A 21,327-nucleotide genomic window follows, 5' to 3' on the forward strand; every position below is an offset into this window, starting at 1 on the left:
TAGTTGTTTTCTGAATTACAAGTGGTTTGCATAAAGAACATAAATTGCTGTGCTCTTTATCACTGCTTACTGTGTGACAAATATACAGTCCAATTTTTCAAGTGCGGTGTCTTGAAAATGAATGTGTATTTGAAATGAAAACCATTTCAGTACTTGAGCATCCTCCCTCTGGAACAGACTGTATAATAGCACGTTCATCACCTTGGGTTATTTTAATATTTCCTGAAGCCTGCACAAGATGCTTTCCATTTTCTTGTCAAAACATACTGAAAAGAAAATTATTTTTAATAAAGTACAGTAATCACAGTGTGATCACCAAGTGCATCTTCTCTTGTCAGATTGTTTCTTCCTGCTTGCAAGGATTTGCAGTTACTTAATGTTAAGGTTGCTGAGCAATCCAGTGTTGGGAAGAAGAGAATGGAATATTTCATTTCTGACAAAGATCCCTGGGTGATACAAAACATCCTCCTTTGCCTCCTAGAATAGTATCACTGTTTAAAATGAGTGCTGGTAGAGTTGGCTGCTGAGAGATTTCATTTCCCCCCTTCCCTGTATTTCACTGCTGTCTTCCATGGGTGTGGTGCACTAGAAGTAAAGCACCCATAGATTCTGTTCTGCCTGTCCATAAATGCTTGCTGGAATGCCATGCCAGATTCCAGCCCTGAGAGATGCAGGACAGTATTAATGTTCATTTCTGACTAGTCCTCAGGAGATGGAATTAGTCTCAGTTTCTTAGGTTATGTGCCTTTTTGGTGAACAGCTGGTGGATAACTTGCTTAGCTTTGGGTAAACTGAGGTCCAATATTTAGAAAAGAAAATCAGTTGTTTTACACAGGCACTGGGAGCTTTCAGAAGTAATGGCTGAATGATTTTTTCCTAAACTGTTTCTCTACACCAGGTTTTTTACTCAAGTTGCTCAGGTCTAAAATAAGTGATGGACAAATCTCATGAGGTTTGGTTTCATATCTTACCCAAACATTATCCAAGCTAAGTAAAGCTCTGGAGTCTGCATAACTGAGCATGAAACCTCAGAAGAGCAGACTTTCTCATGAGAGTGTCAGTGTTTCCTGCTGTCTGGAAATACCGAGAAAATAGTCTTTCTTGTGGTATTTTGAAACTTCGGCATCTGGACGTCGCTGTAATCAGAGGAAAGTGAATATAAAAAATAGTGGTTTAAAAAGCAAACCCTTTTCCAGCCTTGGGTGTAAGGGTTCCTTTCAAGTTTTTCAGGGAAACTATTAATTGATACTGTAACTCTGGATCTCAAAGCAGGTGATGTAAATCTGAAACTGCAAATTCAGGTTATTTTGTTCTGGGTACTGTGAAATATTGTGAGGCACTGAGTGTTTCTCCAGTCAAGGAAAGAAACAGCTATTGTATCCTTCCCTCCCTTTTATATAAATATGTAACTAAGCACTACTCTTGCTGTATTTCTTTGGGAGAGCATTCTGCCTTCAATCATGGCTTCAAGTGTGAAATTTAGCTCAGCTGCAGAACCACAATGACTGTCTCACGCTACAGAAATCTAGTGAAAATAATCTTAATGATTACATTATACAACTAATGTATTGATAAAAATTTTATGGTGGTAAATAAGTGTAATGTTGAATCACCCATAGGTTTATATGGCAATTGTAGATGTAAGGTATCCCTGTATTTAAAAATAGAGGTACTCTTCATTTTGAATTTTGACAGTGAATCAATGGGACTTGCAGAGAGATTTACTTTGAAAGTTAAAGATTGAAAAGTGTGTTTATCTCTTGTTCTTCTGACACTGTGAGATTGGCAATGGTTTTCTTTAGTCAGTCCATATTTAGTAACTTGAGAAATGAATTTTCCATCATTTGTTTTGTGTGATTAATCCAAGTTCATGCGTTAGAAAATACTAGGAAATATTTCTCAACTTCCCTCTGTTTATTGCCACCAAGATTTTTGTTCTTTGACAGGTCCTCACAAAGGTCTCTTTCTGTTGGTGACATGCTGCAATTAGGGTTACCCATAAGTATTCATGCACGTGTAGGTTCACTTTTAAGGCCCCAAACATTTGTCATATTGTTAGGGATAAAGAAATTGTGTTCTGCCATTTGCAAAATCTGGATTTTTATGGCTGTGTTTGTGCTCTTTCTAGGATTTTCTTCAGTTCACCAGTCTTTGGGGTTCTGAATTGCCAGGAATGCAGTGAAAATTGAGAGAGGGTACTTAAGTGCAATACTGTTTTCTTGATAGGTGTATTTGCTAAATTCATAACTTCTGATGCCTCTCTCCCTCACAGTTGCTATTGTAACCATCTTTCACAAAGAACTTGTGTCAGTTTTGAGATCTGCTTCTGTTCCTTCAGAGACTAAGATTTTGGAAGCATGAAGTTCCAGAAAGACAGACATGAAAATGCATATACATATAGTTACTTACTTGTTGTATAAGTACTTCTTTCCCACATAGCAAAATTTTGTAGGTGTCTTTGTACTGTTTCCTTTACTTATCAGAGATTGACAAAAATAATTTAGAAGCAGTTTAAAATACATTTAAAGATCATCATGAGTTTCCTACTTCAGTTTTGCATTAAAATATTATCATTAGTTACTCAATGCAATTAATAATAACCTGTATTCATATGCACTCTGCTTAATTCAAAGTAATTGAATGTTCAAATTAAGAATGTATTTGGAAAGAGATATCTAAAAATTCTGTTAGTGCTGCTTTTCTGCAGTTCTCCTTTTATAAAGGGGATTCAAATAATGCAAGAAGCAAAAGAAATCACTGCAGAAACATAATCAAAGTGACAGTTTTGTGCTGTATTTCCATATCAAGCTAAAGCAAACAAAAAAATCAGCTATATATGCATACTTAACAATGTAGGTGCATCTCTGGGGAGTGACCTGAAATGAAGGGACTATCTTTTCTTTCTTGCATTTAAGAGTCTTCACTTCCAATTATTTTTCTAACTATATATTAGCTGTTTTAATTAAAAGGTGATGATTCACCACTTTCTAGCCACTGAGAACATTTTTATAAAGTAGAGATTTAAAAATAGTAATGATGTAGACTATTTTACTATTACTCTGAGCATTTGGAGCTGTAGGAATATTTTAGCACAATTTGAACAATGAAAGAATTTTGTGTTCAAGGGTGATTCAACCTCTCTGCTTGCTAACTCTAATTTTCCAAGGCTTCTAAAACTTTTATTTGATTCTTTATCTGAGCATAAAACAATGTCTGAAAATTGCATAGTAAATTACTAGATAATCACTTCTTTTGCAGACTGATTGTCAGAACAAATACTGCCTTTTAAGAGACACTCCAAGTAAGTGCTGGGCAAAAGTGAACTTGAAAACTCAAATTAACTTAGGCTTTTGTGAAATCCTAGAGGTTTCTTCTAAGTGTGAAGGAGAAATATCTCTGATAATTATATTATCTTTGATTATATTATTTGCTTAGCTGTGTACTTATACTAGTGTTTGTGTCAAAACTTCATGCTTGTGTCTTCAAATGTGTGCATATATGTGTATAGATATGTAGAAGTGATATCATAAAATTCAATTAAGGTATTTACGGTAAATATATTCTATTTAATGGCTACTTAATTCATCAAGTAATTTTGACTGCTGCCTCTTCCCTAAGCTGGTATTCCTCTCCCTCATCACATTTCCTTTTGGGGGTGGTTCTTAATTTCCAGTCTCTAAGTAGCATTAGCAGAAACATTGATGAAAAAAGCAAGCACTCTCTTGAAATTTCTTTTTCCTCCTTTTTGTCCAAACAACCTCTACACTCCTTGAAGACCCAACCTGTGTGATATGCTCAGTCTTCTCTGTTCTGAATTTCAGATCTGGTATATTGAATTCTAGATGGTCAGAAACAAGGACTGGGAACTTTTTTTACATTAAAACAAAACATTGTATACTGGTGGCAAGTGCAGTTCCAAATGTTCTGATACATCCGACCTACGAAAAAAGTTTAGGTATAGTGGAATTGTAATTACACATAAGCAAATCTGTGTTCATCTTTTAAAAGTTTCTCCACTGTTATGTAACTTTATGCAAAATTTACGTGTCTTATGCTGCCAAAAGGAGTCGTTGTGACCAAGTCAAGCTCTCCAATGTGGGAAAATGTCAGAGCTGGAGTTCCTGCTTTGCCACAACTTCCCTTAAACGCCCACATCAGCCCCTAGTACAGAGGGCCTGGCAGGAGTAGGAGCTGCCTGGGATATTTGGCCTTTTCCATCTGTCAGGAAGGAAGCAAAGATATTAACTTACAGAAACCAACCATTAACTCTTTTGATGAAGTGAGTTGGCATCAGTGGAACCAGAAGAGCTCCTCAGGATGTGTGAGCTCCCCATCAATATATTTAGGTGCTTTCAGGGTCAGTGAGCCAGGAACACTGGCTGAATTAGTGCCCAGACTCCATGCCAGTCTCCTGGCTGGATGGGCCAGGTCTCCATCTCTTCTCCATGCTTGTGTGGAAAGCAGAAAACAGAGGGTACTGTTTGACTTGAATTCAAGTGATTCAAAGCAGCACCTGGTCAGAGGTCAGATGTGGTGTTTGTCCTTGTGTCAGAGCTCACCATCCCTGACTTATCTTCCCTCGTTTGTCATGGCTTCTCCTTTCTCAGCCCCCTGCCAGAGGTTCCTGTCTGCAGAGCTCCTGTCTGTCAGCAGCATACCAGGGTGCTCCTCTCCTTACTTCTAGGAAACCACACTTCTCCTGCTCTTTGGCCTCTTTTTTCATTTTATTTTGACCCTGGGTGACCAGGTGGCTGCTGAGCTGTGGCTTGGCTGCATGTTGCCCTTTCAAACCCATTGGTGGTTGTGGGGCCGTGGGTGGGCTGGTTCTGGGGGCAGTGCCAGCAGGAAGGATGGAGCCTCTGCAGGGACCTGAGGCTGTGCAGTAGTACAGGAGGGAGGGCAGGGCAGGCTGGTGTGGTGCAGGTTCGTTCAGCAGCCGTGGCAGCTCCCCTTCCCACAGCAACAGCAATGATGACTGCCAACAGAGCATCTTCCATGCAAAAAAGCAATTAGTATTAGTAACTAGCATACCAAGCAATTAGCTAGCTTGGTATGCTAGCTGTAAGCACTAATTGGGGGACCAAGCTGCTAGGATACCCCAAAACTGCTGTTCACATGCACTCTGAGTAACTAATGCTGCTTTCAGCAGTGACTGAGGAGCTGCCTCAATGCTCCATAAAGGCAGCAAGGCTCTCATTCCTGTCACTACACCAGCAGAGCTCCCTGGAGGTGAAGTGTAAAGCCCATGTGTGCCAGGGGAAGCTCACCTTTGCTCTGTGCCACCATCCAGCACTTCACAAGAATTATGGGAACCTCAAGTGGCAGCAGTCCCTTAAATTATTTGGCATTGCCCCTAAGTACCCGATATATCAGGGCAATTCAGAGTTTGATGTCTAAGAGCCCTCCACACCTGCAATTACTTAAATCCACAAAATTGCACCTGTAGGTATTTGCAGGCACAAAAATGTTGGCATCAAATTAGAGGCCATTTCCTAAAACCTGTGCCGAAATTTTGATATACTGTATGAGGGGTTGTTATTTTGAAATGGATTTGTGGAAAGCAATTGAAAATCTCCAGGCATCCCATCTGTGTTTAAAGTAACAATAATAACAAAACTTTAAATTAGCATAGGAGATTTAAGACATTTCAGGAAAACATTGATTAAATCTGCCAATGAAATGAACGTGTTTGGCGAGTGACCTAATTAGTGTATGCTTGGTTCTTTTTCACTGCACTGCTTACCACTAATTGCTGTTCTGCTGGTCTTCTCCTGACAAGTAAGAAAAAACAAGGATGAGGGATTTGTTGAGGAAATAGTGACATTCAGTTTTAATTCATTTGAACCTGCTGCCAAGCTTAATTATGGAACTGAGAAACTGAGACCGGGAGGCCCCCAGCCATTTAGGTTATAGGAGACGGAGATGTTTAGTGTCTGCCAGTGTATTTGGGTAGCACTTATTGCAGCTAGCTATAAACTTGAGTTTGCTGATGCTTAGCTGTTTTCTTTCCCCCACAGGTAAAAAAAAACCCCTTATACTGGTTTTATTTTTAAAATTTAATTATTTAGCCCTAATGGCATCAGGCCAGTACAAAATTACAGGCACTGTATTTCTTAAAGGAAGGGTTTAACAATTATTCTAGATAGTCTTGTCCTGGGTTTCTTTGTATGTGTGCTTGCATGTAGGAACTCGAAATGTGACATTCTACAAAAAACCTTAGGATCCTGGAGGACTTGTAGCACTGGAATACCAAAGTCACCCTTAGTCTAAGTACACTTGAGGTGAGGGGTTTATATTAGTGATAAGTTCAATTCCCACCTCTCAAAGCAGTAGGGGACAGCACAGCTTTCCTTATTTGTGTTTAGAGATCTTAAAGGAAAATGTCAGGATGTTTCAGGAAAAAAAAAGGGGAAAAGTTTTGGTTTTGATTTTTGTGGTGGTGATGGATTCTTGTGAGCACAGTCTGAAGGTCCTGGTTTTGAATCTGAGTTTGTTTTTCATGATGTTCTGCATAAAACCTGGGGGGAAAAAATGTATAATCCATTGACCAGAATGTTTACAAGGCAGTGAACACTGCAATAAAAATGCAGGGAAAAGAGAAGGAAAAAAAGCTGTGGAATTTGAGTCTAGCAGAGGGACAGTCTGGTGGGGCTTGCACTTATTTTTAAAGGAGGAAAAAGAAATGTGTTTTCTTAGAGCAGTGTCTGATTGGCAGACCCTGATCTGAATTTCATCCCGGGTGATGATTCCAGCCATTTTCCTACCTCTTCCCAGGAGGAACCAGGGAACAGAATAGGGATAGAAGCTGGAGCAGCCAAACCCAGCCACAGTGCACCTGCCAGGGGCAGCCACAGCAGCCCAGTTCTGCTGGCAGGGAGCACAACCCACTTCAGCCACAGCCTGGACAAGAGGGAAGGACTCTCAGCACAGGGAGTTTGGGGCTTCTTTTACACTTTGGAGAACACTGGAGAGGATGTTCCAAGACCCAGTTTTAGCTTTTGTGGGGGCTAAACTTCATCCACCCAGACAAGTATATTAAAAAAAAACAACCAAAAACCAAGAAAAACTCAACACACAAAAACCCATAACCCAAACAGAAAAATCAACACTATTTAGTTAGTGCCCAAGACACAAAAAATGAAGTGAGATTATAAACAAATGAAATATTTTAGTGTAGGTCACTAACATAGACTGTAAACATCTACGTGGAAGAAGGGAAACTGTACAAAAAGGCATCATGCCTGGTTTTCTGTTATATAGCATTGCAGGGTTCTTGTAAGGATACTTGAATGCTGAAACAGCCTGGGAACTTGGCTTCCCTTGCAGCAGATTGATGTTCTTTGGATGGGTTTTCAGCTATGGAGTGATTTTGTCCTGATGTTCTGTGTGTGGTGCAGAGATGTGTCAGGAGGGGGGAGGGCTAGAAAAAGATACTTGGAATGGAAATGAGCTTGAGGGAAGGAAAAAGAACAGCTTTGCAGTGAGACTGGGAGTAGTAATACTAGAATGCATAATGGGCAGCTAAAGATGTAGGGTTTTTTGTCTTGAGACTCCACTGGATCTCTGATATGGTCATATTGCCCTTGGTGTCCACTGAAAAAATTCATAGAAGATATTAATGGTTTTAGATATTATGGAGTGATGATACTCCTCAATGATTTATTATGCTAGATATATCTGATATCTATGATACAACTCCGGAATACTCTTACACATTCTGGTTTTTATTTACAAGCAAAACTAACTTAGCTGTGAATAATTACTGTGCTGTCTAGAAAGTCAGATTAAAAATAAATTCCTTTCTATTCCTTCATGCATGAAACCTGCACTGTACACTGATGCTAAATATAAAAATCTAACTTCATTATCTGTTTTTAATGACAATGTTAAAATTACTTTTGCACTTTTACCTTCTAATTGTTGGGCATGGAAATGGTGAGAAATAAAAAACAATTTAGTTTCCTGAGAAGACCACCTCACTGTCCTAAAAAGTAATTTTCTCAGTGTTTGATAGAAGCCATCTCATCACTTCCCAAGATGTTTCAGATTTCCCATTTGACAGCTCTGGCTTCTTGTCAGGATCTCTCATATAGGAAACTGGAAGTTGCATCTAATTGTATCTCCTTCTTCCTCCCAGAAGTTTCTCTTCTAGAGGGCAAAGCCTTCCAGGGAGGACTCTTGCTGTCCTGTAGCATGTTTTTTAGTTCAAAGCAGCATCAGCTTTACTGCTGCTCTGCAGTGAGAAGAGAGCTTGGATAGCACTGCAAAGGAAAATGCAATGTAGGACAAGCTGATTTAAAAATGGCTTGCAGTAAAAAAGGAAAATCAAATGAGGGAATCAGAGAAGGTCAAGCTCTCCTCACATCCCCAAGTTGATCAAACTCTAGTGTTTATTAGATTTGTTATTACAGTGTCCCTCAATCTGTCAGTGTCTGTATCGCAGTGTCCCTCAATCTGTAGTGACGCTGTATCAAAAAAAACCTCCCCAGACCTCCCCATGACAATAAACCCTCCACTAAACAAACCAAAGTAGAAAACTGAGCAAAGAAAAGAATGATTCAGATCTTGACTTTGCTACAAAATAGTGCTTTTCACGCTCCATAAGTCAGCAGTGTCTTTAATAATTTTGTTTGTTTCTTTTTTCTTATTTCTTTTAATTTTCTTAAAACTTTCTGGACGAGATTTAAGCCAAGAAACAAAAACATCCATGTGCACAAAATTCTTTCATGATTGGACATTGAGCAATGTATGCATACCAAAATATTAATAGAGATGTTTGTAATTTGAGGGGCAAGGTAATAACAAGCACATAATCTTATACCTAGATTTGGTGCAGAGAGGATGGCAATGAAGTCTCCGAGGAGCAGGAAGAAAGGCTGGGAAAAGAAATACAAATGGATACAGTAGGAAATCATATCTCTGGTTGCCTCCTGTAGGATGTGTATTGACCTAGTAAATGGAGATGTCTGCAAAGAAGCTATAAATATGCTTGTGCTAATATTATTAAAGCTTTCAGGCGGTTCAGTTTCATCCATATGGCTTTCCAGGGAGAAGCCAAAGATGTGGCCCTTGGCCACAGCTTGTCTGAGCAGCACATGCCTACCTGCACTGTAATTGCTTAATAAGATGTAGGGGTTTTCCCTGGATGGATTGTGAAATATAGGCAGCTGCCTAAATAGGTGCTTGGTGAGATTTTTAGATCTTCCTAATTCAGTTGAAATCTTTATGAGCAAGACGTTTGAATGCTGTTGAAGGTCAGAGAGAACTCAGTACTTTAAAAGTTGTGAAAAGTCGATCCCTTGCCTTCTTACCCCTGCTTTATGTCTTTAGGAAAATAAAAATACTTTCAGAGTTTTTGCTATCCATTAGGGACATAACAGCACTGGGCTTGCTTGAACATACCAGTGTTGCTGGCTAAAGGAAGAAAAAAATGGAGAGGGAGGAGGAGAAGATAGGAAGTAACTGTCTGATTAATATACTAAACTAATGCAAATACTGGGAGTAAGAGAGCCTTAAAAGCAGATGATTATCCCTTGCCAATCCCTAAGATCTAACTCTAAGCTGTTGTTCAGATGATACCCCAAAGCAATTCCTGGCAGAGATCTGTCCCTTGTTCCAGCAGAGCGAGCAGGGGGATGAAAGGGATGTGGTTTAACCAAAGCTGAGACTTTGCTATCTCACCATCTTCTAGAGCTATCTGGCAGTTGCCTGTAGAGCACACATTGGGATTTCTCCCTGAACTGGACCCACCTGCTGGAAGGCTGCTCTCCCTGCCCCTGCACACATGGCCCCAGCCTGCCACACAGACTTGTTGCCCTCCTCTTCTGAAGCTTAATCTTTGTATGGCTTTAAAGCCATACAAAGGAGAAGGAGTGTTTTCTCGTGAAACCAGCCACTTCAAGATGTAGCTTTGTATCCCAGGAAGGTCCATAATGTTGCCTCCTCTTATGGAAAAGATGGGGCAGGACTTCAGAGCACTGCATGTGTGTGCCCTTCTGCTGCCAGGGACCTTTAATTTGTTAGGACAGACAAAGACCTGCCCACACTCCCCCTCTGCTTCATATCTTCTGGCACTTTGAAGCTTCAGGTCACTGCATTCCCTTAAACCCCACTAGGTTCAGGAGAAAAGATGTGACAAATACAGGTGTGGTGGCAGTGCTACTGCAAGATTATGAGACTGTGTGAAAGAATGGATTTTCCTCCTTTATGAAAATAAAATCTTTATCTGTGCTCATACACATGGATAATACTGAAAATCTGTATTTTTCTGTTTATTTTCCAGGTTATGGTTTTGTAGATTTTGACAGTCCCGCAGCAGCACAGAAAGCAGTAGCATCTCTCAAAGCAAATGGCGTGCAGGCTCAGATGGCAAAGGTAAGAAGAACTCTGTCATTGCAGGTTTACTTCAGCTGTTGGGTTAAATTTAGGGTTTGTTTTGCTCCTGTTTTTCTTAAGGTTTTGGATTGCTTATTCTAAAGATTCTTTCATCCTTTGGCTCCATGGTTTGTCTGTGTTCTTGAGAGCTGTGTCTCATGTAATGGGCTCTGCTCTGATTCTCTCTCTGTCCCCCTGTTTGTAGAGGGTTGTAAGACAGAGCACTGAAGTGGAAGAGCATTGGAAATGCCTTTTGCTAAGTGCTGGGTGCAATAGTTGCCTTTTCTTCACCTTGAAGTTGTCTTCATTTGGTTCCTTTGCTTTGGAAAGTTACTCTTTTCTGATGTGGCTAATGAGCTTCTGTGAAGGAGTAGCAAAATCTGGTTGATCTGCCTAGGTTTGGCTTCTCCTGCTTGTTGAGGTTTTTTTCTGTTTTGAGGACATAAATGAGAGTGTAGAAGGTTACTGAAAGAATAGTTGCTAAAGGCTGTCTGGAGATGATTGGCATCTGCTCACAGAGGCTGCAGGAGCCGTAGCAAGAACAGTGAGCTCAGTCACTCTGGTCTTGGAATTGTCCCTTGTACCCAGGCAAAGGGGCTGATGGTGAGACAGGGGTTATAGTAATGACCATTGTGTGGTCCAGTTGTTGCCTTTCTGAAGGTGGAATAATGTGTCTTTGAGCTCTAGACTGTGTCAGCTAGCAAAAATAGTTGTTGCTTTCTACTTTAAAAATGCCTTGCCTGAGAATCACAAAAAGCACTTAATAATGCCTGATTTAGTCTGTCTAGAAATTATGCTGTCCTAGAATCTAAAACAGTGAAAACAAACAGGTAATTACAAAGAAAGAGGGAAATCAACTGATAAACAACCATCAGATTTGAAGATTTCCACTTAAAGGAATGTTGGTGGTTTAAACCTTTATTTTTCAGTGATGTCTTAGTAAAAACATAGTTTTGTTTTGGTGTATGAGTTTTTTATTATTATTTTATTTTAGGGAGAAAAGTAATTGCTGGTAAATGAGGTTCTTTTCCTTCTACTGAATTACACTCACTGTGCCTGAAAGAAGCTGGATGTCAATGATGTATTTCTGTTTAAAAGCATCCCACAATGCAAGCTAGGCTGTTTTATTGGTTCTTAGTTTTTATTGACACATGGTGATAAAAAATATTTGCTTCAAATGGGTAAAAGATGGCAAGCAGAAGAATGTGAACTTCTGCTAAGGATTGTGCTATTTTATTTCTCAGACATACAGCAGCTCCTTGTTAAAATATTGGCAATTTAATGCATTAGTCAAGCTGTGGAAAAGAAACCATAGACAGGAGATATATTTTGTCCTAATGATTGATATCAAATAGCCCTTTCTAGAAAGGAGTAAATCTATATAAATCTGTAAAAAATCTAAATCCATATAGAACTGTACAGTTATGGATTTAAAATTATAGATTTAAAGATAGGATTGAAAGATAAATCTATGCTTGGGGTTGTCAGGATTCAGAGCAAGGAACAATTGCAGTACTTATGTTTGTGGAAACACCAGAAAAGATGGTGGCTTAAAACATTGTGGTTTGGATTGTCCAATATTGAGGGGCTAAAAGCAAAGCCTGATGTTTTCAGAGTGGGAAGAGCTGTACCAGCCCTTGGTTGGTTTGTTTTCTGGGGAACCTGTGGCAGGAGCAGCTTTTTGCCCTGTGAGATTTTGAGGCGGCTGGTGTGTACAGATTTGTTTGCATAAGACTGACTGTATTTTTATTATTTAGCCATGGTGCCTGGAATCTCAGATAGATTCTTTTTAGTGTGTTTGATAGCTCAAGATAAATATACAACTGACTTTTCTTATCTCTGAAAAAATCTAAGTATTTAGAAAAATGAGGTTTCAAAGGAAATTGAGATGACTCCACACAAAGTACCTCGCATTGCCGAGAAGGCAGGAGCCTGGGAAAGCAAATCCATTGGAGAAACATGTTAGTTCTTGCATGTGTTGGAAGCCAAGTTGCATAACAGGACTGAAAGACAGCATTACCTGCCAGTGTCGGAATTAACAGTGAGGGCTCAGAAGAGGTTCGAGGAAAGGGGCAGAACAATAATGTAACCTGAATTTCTGGAAGTTTAGCCAGAGCAGTTTTATTTCAAGAGCTGCTTTAATTAGTGGTGAATGGTGGCTCTCAAATAAAATCAAAATAAAAAAAGTTAAGTCTGAAGAAATTCCCTGAACCTTTTGTGTGCCATGCTTTCATAGTATCAGTGTCCTCTTTTACTCTGCATTGCAAAGCAGTGAAACTGCCCTGTGTAGAGGCCAGAGAGGAGACAGACTGTAACCTGTGTTCAGCAAGTGTCAAAAAATCTCAGTCCAGCTGTGGATGCTTTTGAGTAGAGGTGAAAGAGGCATTGGCCAACCCTTTCTATGTGCTGGCCTTCTTCAGTAGTGAGAGAAAATATGCTGAAGTGTCGGTATTGTCTGTGATGTTTTCCTGGAGAGAGCTCTTGCTCGGAAAGAGTGGTTCTTTCTCAGTTTTAACACAATATAATTTTTCTCATAGAAATCCAGGAATCTTCTTTGAAAAACAAAAAGCAGAACTGAACCCCTGACCATGTTGGCTAGCAGAAGTATCTTGTGGATACTTGAGTAAAATATACTCATTTTATCGATGCTAAAATACAGCTGCCTCCCTCTTTTTTTATAGAATTTGGACAGCATCTTGGCTGATTTTGTTTCAGAGTGCTGCCTCTGGAAGAAGGTTAAACTCTGGTGGATTGATGCTCCAAGTCCCATCAGTATTGGAAGACTTGTTCTTTTGAGGCTAATACACCCCATAAACCCACAAAGGGAAAAAAACCCAACTGTTAAGCACGTCTGAATTTCTCATTTTGTTCTGGTTTGAGGCAGGCGGGTGAGGATTCAGTTGAGGGAGAGGAACAGCAGTAGTATGCCTGCAGAGGTAGCGGTGGCAGCTGAGGAGATGAGGTCTTGTTTGGCCCACTTGGTGGGACAAGGACACACACAAGGACCCACATAACCTCCCACCCAAAGGGGAATTGTGTGAGGCTCTTGCACTCAGGTGTTGTCACCGGGCTTCTTTTGCATTTCTCTCTCAGAGGTACATGAATCAGGAGTTCTGACCACTTCTGCTGTCCTATGTTCATCTAAGTTTGTCCATCTTTTTCACAAGTGCTTATTAAGCATTTCATTTATTGATCCCTCGGCTATGCAGCTGCTGAGGGATGTTTTCCTAGCTGGCCTGGCTTATTTTGCTGTGTGCTTCCTGTGTGCCTTTGGACATGCAGATTCATTTGTGTACATGTAGTGTCTGTTTGGTCAGGCTCGTAGAGTCCAGGTGGGTTTTTGGGTTTGTCTTCCACTAAAAATGGCACAACTGATATGCCTCTGGAAAATCTCAGAGGAATTATTGATTTGGTTGTCTCTTTATGCTAGGGACTACAGAAACATGACAGAAAAAACCCATTGCTTATGTGCATGATTTATATATCAGTTTAGGTTTTTTCCAGATGCTCCTTTCCTGCATTTCCTAGAAAAATATTATAGACAGAATATGGGAAATTAATAAGGAGAATCTTAGTAATATGGGAGTTGGCTCAGACAAGTAGGCAAAGAAGCCTAGTACATATGAAAAATGTATCAGTGTTCTAATAAAATCTGTAGACACATCTATTCTTGGGATTTGCAATAGTCCTTCACCCAGAATTGCACATTCATGAGGACACTTCTTAATCTACTTTATATGTAAGTTTTAATGATGCCAAGAAGTCTAAATCACCTGAAAAATCAATAGAAGTCTGCTGTCTAAATAAATTTGAGCTTCTGAGCTTGTGTCGGCCTGCAGTTGAACTGTGCAATCAGTTGATCCCTTCACAGACATTTGGGGGGATATTTTTTATCTCTCTCTACCATTTTTTATTTCCAGTTCTAGTCTGCTGTAAGATTGCATAATGTGAAAGTTCAGGTGAAGGAAGGTTCTTGCAGAGTATCTAATAGCTTCTTTAATACCTAGCAGCCCATCAAGAGTGTTGAAACAAATGCATTCACAAAGGAAGAGTTTTCACTCCTGCTCTTATAAGGATGAAAAATGTATTTGATCTTGTGTATCTTCTCTGGGTTTTCCTTTTGTACATGTAATGCATTTAGACATCCTCAAGACCTGCGTGAAAAATGCAGATATTGAAGGAATATTTAATTAGCACTGGCAGTTGTCTAAGTCCAAGGAATCATTTCTTGACTACTCTGCTGCAGTAATTGCCATCCAGAGAGTACACTGCAGGAACTGGTTCTGAGAAAGGGCTGTGCCAGTAGGCTCTGATGTGTTTTCCTCCACAAGGGAATTGCAGTGGTGATTTTGCTTCTTGTGTGATCTTTTTCTCATCTTTCCATCATGCAGAAGCTTAAATACAGGGAGTAGTCACCATCTAGGTGAAAGATAAAAGGGAGCTATTTCCCACAGACCAGAGCCAAGCACAAGAGCTTCTAAAGAGGAACAGAGAGCTGTAGAGTTAAATAGACAGATTTTCTCCAGGAACCAAGGAAAAGGAAATCCCACAGAAGAAAATCTTATTTATTTTCCAGACTTTTGCGTAGGTTTTAAGCATTGCTCTGGTATGAGTCAGCTGACCAAATAAGTTTGTTCTGTCTGCTTATTTTTCAGCTTCCTATTCTCTTATTTTTAAATTACTTCCCTTTTTTCTCTGTCAGACACCAATACGCTAAAGGGCTGATCCTTAAAATGGAAAAACTCTGATGAAAACCCCTTTTTCCAATGTTTTTTTAACCTATTTTAATGAAAAGTTTTGTTTGTTTTTGCCGTTTAAAAATTTCATGTAAATAATTAGAATGCTGTCCGTACCAAATATGAAATATGGCCTCGACACATGATACACTGCTTTCCTAACTCATGATTGAAATGTCTGCAAATTTTAGCTAACAAAACCTCAGGATACTGAGTTTTTTGATAATATTTTTGGTTAACAGTCCTACTGACTGTTATAATGAAGTTGATTGCTCCTAGGATTGAAGAGATACTGGCTAGGTGTAGGGAGAAGATGGCAAGGTCGACTGAGGCTCCAGCGTGAGCTAGGTTGGCAGCTAGTGGGGGGTACACTGTTCAGCCTGTACCAACTCCTGCTTCGACTGTGGAAGATGCTAGGAGGAGAAGCTAACCTTCCTTTTGAAACCAAAGTGGGATTCTAGGAGTTTTAGAGCTCAGTATTGAAATTGTCAGGCTTTGCTTTACTCCTGTGCTTTAATTATCAGATTATCTCAGATATCTCATCCCCACCAATCTGTTCTGTGAAGTCTAATATTTGTATTGGTGATTTATTAAACACCGTTTTCATTTGCTGCTGGGGCAGGAGCTGGTGCCTCTGGAAGCCTCACCATGCTCAGCAGTGTAGGAGAAGCTGAGAACATGGCTGTGCTGGCCACCTTCCACGTCGTTTCTGAATGAATTGCACAGCCAGGCGTGGGCTGCTGCTGCTGCAACACTTGTCAGAGACATTTGGCACAACTCTTGGATGTGTGTGGAGCACACTCCAGTGAGCTCTCCTCTCATCTTCTGAAAATGTGCACCCTCTCTCCCTGTGCTTTTGCACAGCCCATACTGGCTGACCAATACTGACCTGAATTGATAACAGTCCTGGGTTCAATGAAAATGGAAAGTTACAGCTGGAAAGAAATGAGAGGCAGTTCAGTTTAGATTTGGGAATTACACATGCAAGTGTCTCTCTCCTTTGATTTCTTTTACCAAGTCAGCCATACCAAAGGTGTCCTGCAGAAGCACTAACTGGAAGTTCCAAGTTTCGTGTACTGCTGCTTATCAAAGCCATGCTGTCATCCTCTCTTGCCTGCTTTCCTCTGTTTTTCATAAATTATCTTTTACTCTTGGGATGGGGAATCATAGTTTCCCAGATGGAGCTGGCCTTTAATGCAGGTTTTGCAAATATTGGATATTTTTCCATTTCTTAAAGGATAATAATTGACAAAGCAAGAGCATTAATAAGATGCTAAATTATTTGTTGGTATTAGGTTTCATATCAAAATTTCTTAGGACGATATGCCTTTCAAAACCTGGAAGATTTTTTTTGTCAGTTTTTTTTGGTGGTTTTTTGGGGGTTTTTTTGGTGTTTTTTTTTTTGTGGGGGGTTTTTTTTTTGTTTTGTTTTGGTTTTTTGTTGTTGTTGTTGTTGTTTGTTTTGGTGGGTTTTTTGGTGTTTTTTGGTTTTGTTTTTTTTTTTTTCCAGAGGAAACACTGTCTAAATTCAGGATTCAAATCACAGATGTGCGAGCAAAGGGCTAACTTTAAATTTCAGAAAATCTGCAGTAGCAGACAACAGTGTCCTATGAGCATCCTAGACAATCAAGACTAAAGCAATGAGTGGCTTTGCACAAACAGTGATAGGTTGGGCTGATAGCAAAGATACATGACATTAATGGAAGGACTTCCTAGTCTTATCCAGCCTTGTAAATTTTATGCTTGTATCTGAGAACTGTATGGTAGCTGGTGTGAAATTATCTTAAAATCCTTTTCCTGCTTTTAGATTGCATTCACAAGCCAATATAGAATGCATTAGATTGAGCCATTCTTGAAAGAACATCAGGTTATCCTGGGGGTACTAAAATCCAGCAGTCCTTCCACACTTGCATGTGTTGCTCCTAAAAACATGTAGATCAGCATGAAGGAGGATATGCACATCAACAGTGTTTGAACCACACCTGCCAAATTTATAAACAATAATTTCTTTGGGGGTTTTCAGAAGTGCTTAACTTGACATAATTCTACTCTCTGAAAGTGCATGGAACTTTCCTGTTGGCCAGTTGAGAGGAATTAGGTCAGTACTATGTTCCTTTGTTCCCAAAAATTGTAGCTCAGCATCTTTCTTAACCACTAAGTTAGCTTAGAAAATCTTACAGCACACACAATCATGTTTATTCTCTAGCTATCACCTCAGATAGACCTGGCCGTGGTATTTTCCTTCCCTTTTCAAGTGCTGCTTTAGTTTCTAGATTTACTTGATTTTTTTTTTCATACTGTAACTTCATCTAACATTAAAACATTCCTCTGTCTTTGAAAATTAAAGTACAAACAATCAGTAAATATATCCACCTCCATGCTATTAATGCCTTGCACCACAGAACAGATGCTGAAAGTGAAAAATGTAGCCAACTTTTAGGCTGAAGAATAGTGGAATTACTGGGTTCTTTTCGGGTTATGAACTTCAGCCAAACAAGAGTTGGCCTTTTTTCATAAATACACATTGTTCTTGACTTTCCTCTGACTTGGAACACATTTGAATTGGTAATAACACAGCTGAAATCCACAGAGCTTTGGCAATCTAAGCTGGGGAGAAGAATGGGGCTCCCTATCTTTAGCACTCACATAGCTATACATCTTGGAAGCTCTTACACACTCTTTGCAAACCCTTTATGTTTGCAGAACAGGAAATCTGAGTCCTGCAAATGAGTTAAACACTGGAGTCAGATTAATTCTTTTTTGCCTCCATACTCAGGAAACTCCAAACGCCCCACAGAGGAGTTATCCGACCACAACTATGCAGCTTGGGAATCTGCAGCTCAGACTGAGCAGAACTATGTTCTAAATTCAGTAAGCACAGCTTTACTCACCAGGAAAAAGCCAGCGCATGCTGAAATGATCAAAAAACTGTGGTTTTAGAAAATATTACTGTGGTAGAAAATGGACATAGCCTTTCTTTCAGTGACATCATTTAATTATGTTCTTCTGTAGATCAGCCTGAGGACAATGCTTTTGTAAGGTGAGAAACAAAAATTCATTGTATCTAACATGATGATTCATATGACCACCAGCAGGAGGATACGTGCATGCTTTTTGGGGTACCATTTAGTCTGGACTGAGCCACAGCTTCAAAAGCAATGCAATTTGTGTGAAAACCAGGCCACTTTCAGGTTATTTGGTTTGATTTGGAAAGCAGGTGTGCAAACTTCAGTGGCATTTCTTCTGAGTTGATGTGAGTGCCTGTATAACAGCTCATCAGCCTGGAAATACACAGGTGCACACTCTACCAGTAAACACAAATCTACCAGTAATATGCATAGATATTCCCTGTGCAGTTATGCATCCCCTTCTGCATATCTAAATGTTACTGTATTAGTGAATACTCTGCTTGTTATTTCTTTATTAATGACTGTCTCCCATTCAACCAACATGACTGAGTAGTCTGGCTGTAATCTAAATAAATTTTAGTTTAGATGCAGTTTTGTTCACTAATGAATGATAATTTTTGTCACTATATTAGGAAACTCTATTTTTCCTTTGTATAAAAATATGAAATTAGGCTGTGCTCGTGCTATATGCAACACACTGAGTCATAATGGAAGCTCACTGAATTTTTTAGTCCTTTCCCTTTACATATTTGTGCTCAGGAAGGGAGATAATGATAACATGAACAGTTGAATTCTATTTGTAGTCATGATAAATTAGCTTTGATGTGATCAAAATAAATGTAAGAGACATAAGGTTGTAAAACCCATTCTGGCCATATCAGACCAGAATAAAGTTCCTTCTGATATCAGATTCTCTTTCAGATAATGCACTATAGCATGTGCCAACAGAGGAGTACAAGAACCAGACAAGCATGTGAGGATACTTCCCCAGAGTAGTCTCTTAGCCTCTAGCAATTTGCAATTTGGGATTTCTTCAGCTTGCATTGAATAGTCATTTGTAGAACTGCCTCCCCATCCCCAAATAAACAATTTATGCTGCCTGTTTTGCATTTAAAATTTTGGCAGCACAACATCCAGCTTTAAGAAATTCTTCACTTTAGCTTCATGTTCTTCAAAGATCCATCTCCTTTGCTTGCTCTAGACCTGCAATGTAGATTTCATTGATTGCTTGCTAATTCTTGTATCAGGAGAGACAGAAGGCTCTTGTTCCCTATGAATCCTTTTCACTGCACTTATGATTTTATGAAATGCAATCATAACTTCCTTTAATCCCTGTTCTGTTTCCAGTTTTAAGAAAGATGTGCCAGGATGTGCGTGCGTCAATAAGGATGTGGTTCTTAGAAGCAAGGAGCAGTTGCTAAGTAATGAACGTGAAGCATGTTAAAGTGGCTTTGTAATATGAGAGCAGAGCTGACAGGAAGCTTAGAGGGTCATTTTATATCAATATGTTTGGCATGAGGCAAGTATTGCTAATGCTGTGTAGTGCTGCAGCCTGGGAAATGGGAAAATGGACACAGAGAGGAATAGTACATTTGGCTGGTATCAGGTGCTTTGTAAGGCAGTCCTCATTTTGCACAAGGATAAATGCACATATTTGATTAAGCATAGGAAGATCAATTTTTAAAATAAGAACCGTCAGCTTTAGAAAAATGTACCCCAGAAATAATTGAAGTGTTAAAAAAATGTAACAGAGCTATTCCTTTAAAGCAGCAGGTGAAGAGAAGTATAACCCCAAGTACGAGGACATGTGTTCAGTGTGTCAAAAGGAAGTATATACCCAACTCCCCCCATCTCTGTATAAATAAGGTATTATAAATAATTGCCTTAAAGTCTGGAATTGTTTGATCACAGCTTTCCTTAAATATTCGATCAAATTAATGTCTGTCATACTGATGAACAATACCTGAAACTGATACCACCAATGGATCAATATCTGGCCAATTCTGTCAGCAGGCTTGAGGACTTTATCTTTGCCAGGGGCTACTGAAGCACCCCTGTGCATTTTGTCTTGCACCCACTGTTTGAGCATGATGTGACCAGCAATGCTGCAGCACATGCCTTCATATTTAAACACAGGAAAGGGCTGCAGCAGATGTCATGCTGTGCAATGAATCCTTATTTAGGAGAGATTTATATTCATATTCTTCTTTCTCCAGAGCTCATGGCAGAAAATGTTAGTCATTTTATTAGTCATAGCTCAAAATGGTGGACATGTAGAAGAACCTAGGGGCTCTAAATTGCCAGCTCCTCCACTGGAGGAACAGATGGAGTCTTTCTGTGATTCCCAAAGGAATCTACTGAGTACATCTGGGAGATGTACACCTACCAAAGACACCCCTTACACTGCCTTAATGGAGGTGTAATGGCTATTTCCTCTACTGCTCCTCACAACTTTGTGCTGTCCAAAACCACAGGGAACAATGAAAACTTTGATGAAAGCAGCTGTAAAGGCATTTTTTGTAGTTGGAAAAATTGGTCCTCCCTGGTGTGAACACATGGTTGGCATATGGATATGGTATTTGATTGGAGATATATTTTTGCCTTGTTAAAATGGATACAGCTTTCTTTATCTGGGTGCCAGTAAGTAGCAAAGTGGGGAGTGTTCAGTGATTACCACTTGTCAGTCATCTTCTATCCTGATATTCTTACCACAATTCAAAAAGGAAAACAGATAGTGAAAAAAGATTCATTTCTAGCAAAAAACTTTGGAATTGGGATAATTAAGACTTGGTGCTAGAAAGCTTGGCTTTGAGTTCCTCAGAACAAGTGAACATATCTTTCTAGTAGTTGAGACTGAAGTCTGTGTCTCAGACGTCACTTCATGCAATTGAATCATTTTTGGTCTTTAAATTCAGTTGGTAGACAGGTAAAGAAAGAGAAGACACCTTGAATAAAGGCTTCCCTATCTTCAAAGGTATCTTTGGCACCTTACTACCCCACTTAGTTGATAGATGATGCTGTTCCATGCAGTATCACAGTTCTCTCTCTCTGTGTATGGACGTACGGGGTTTTAGTCTGTGCATGCCTAGTTGATAAGTATGCAAGAAACTATATTTATATCAATGTATGCCCACATTTATAGATGATAATTTAGAAATATTCATGAGAAAATTTTATAATGAGGTTCTCATGAGTAGCAAAAAGTATTGCAGTGGTATTTTCATAATATGTGCTGTTGGAGTATGACTATTTGCTAGTAATAGCTCTAAGCCCTGAAAATAAAATAGTATGTGGGTTTTTTAGGCATG

General features: G+C 39.5%; 1 protein-coding gene across 7 annotated transcripts in view; it reads left to right on the forward strand.

Moving 5' to 3' along the window:
• Positions 1 to 21,327, forward strand: part of RBMS3 (RNA binding motif single stranded interacting protein 3) — a 705,639-nt gene that overhangs the window by 434,071 nt on the left and 250,241 nt on the right. For all 7 annotated transcript variants that reach the window (XM_077177065.1, XM_077177068.1, XM_077177076.1 and 4 more), the window contains one exon: positions 10,283 to 10,374. In XM_077177065.1, coding sequence (XP_077033180.1) covers positions 10,283 to 10,374 — 92 coding nt within the window. The remainder of the gene's footprint in view (positions 1 to 10,282; positions 10,375 to 21,327) is intronic.

The sequence above is a fragment of the Agelaius phoeniceus genome, chromosome 1 (genome assembly GCF_051311805.1).
Source record: "Agelaius phoeniceus isolate bAgePho1 chromosome 1, bAgePho1.hap1, whole genome shotgun sequence".
Classification (NCBI taxonomy): Eukaryota; Metazoa; Chordata; class Aves; order Passeriformes; family Icteridae; genus Agelaius; species Agelaius phoeniceus.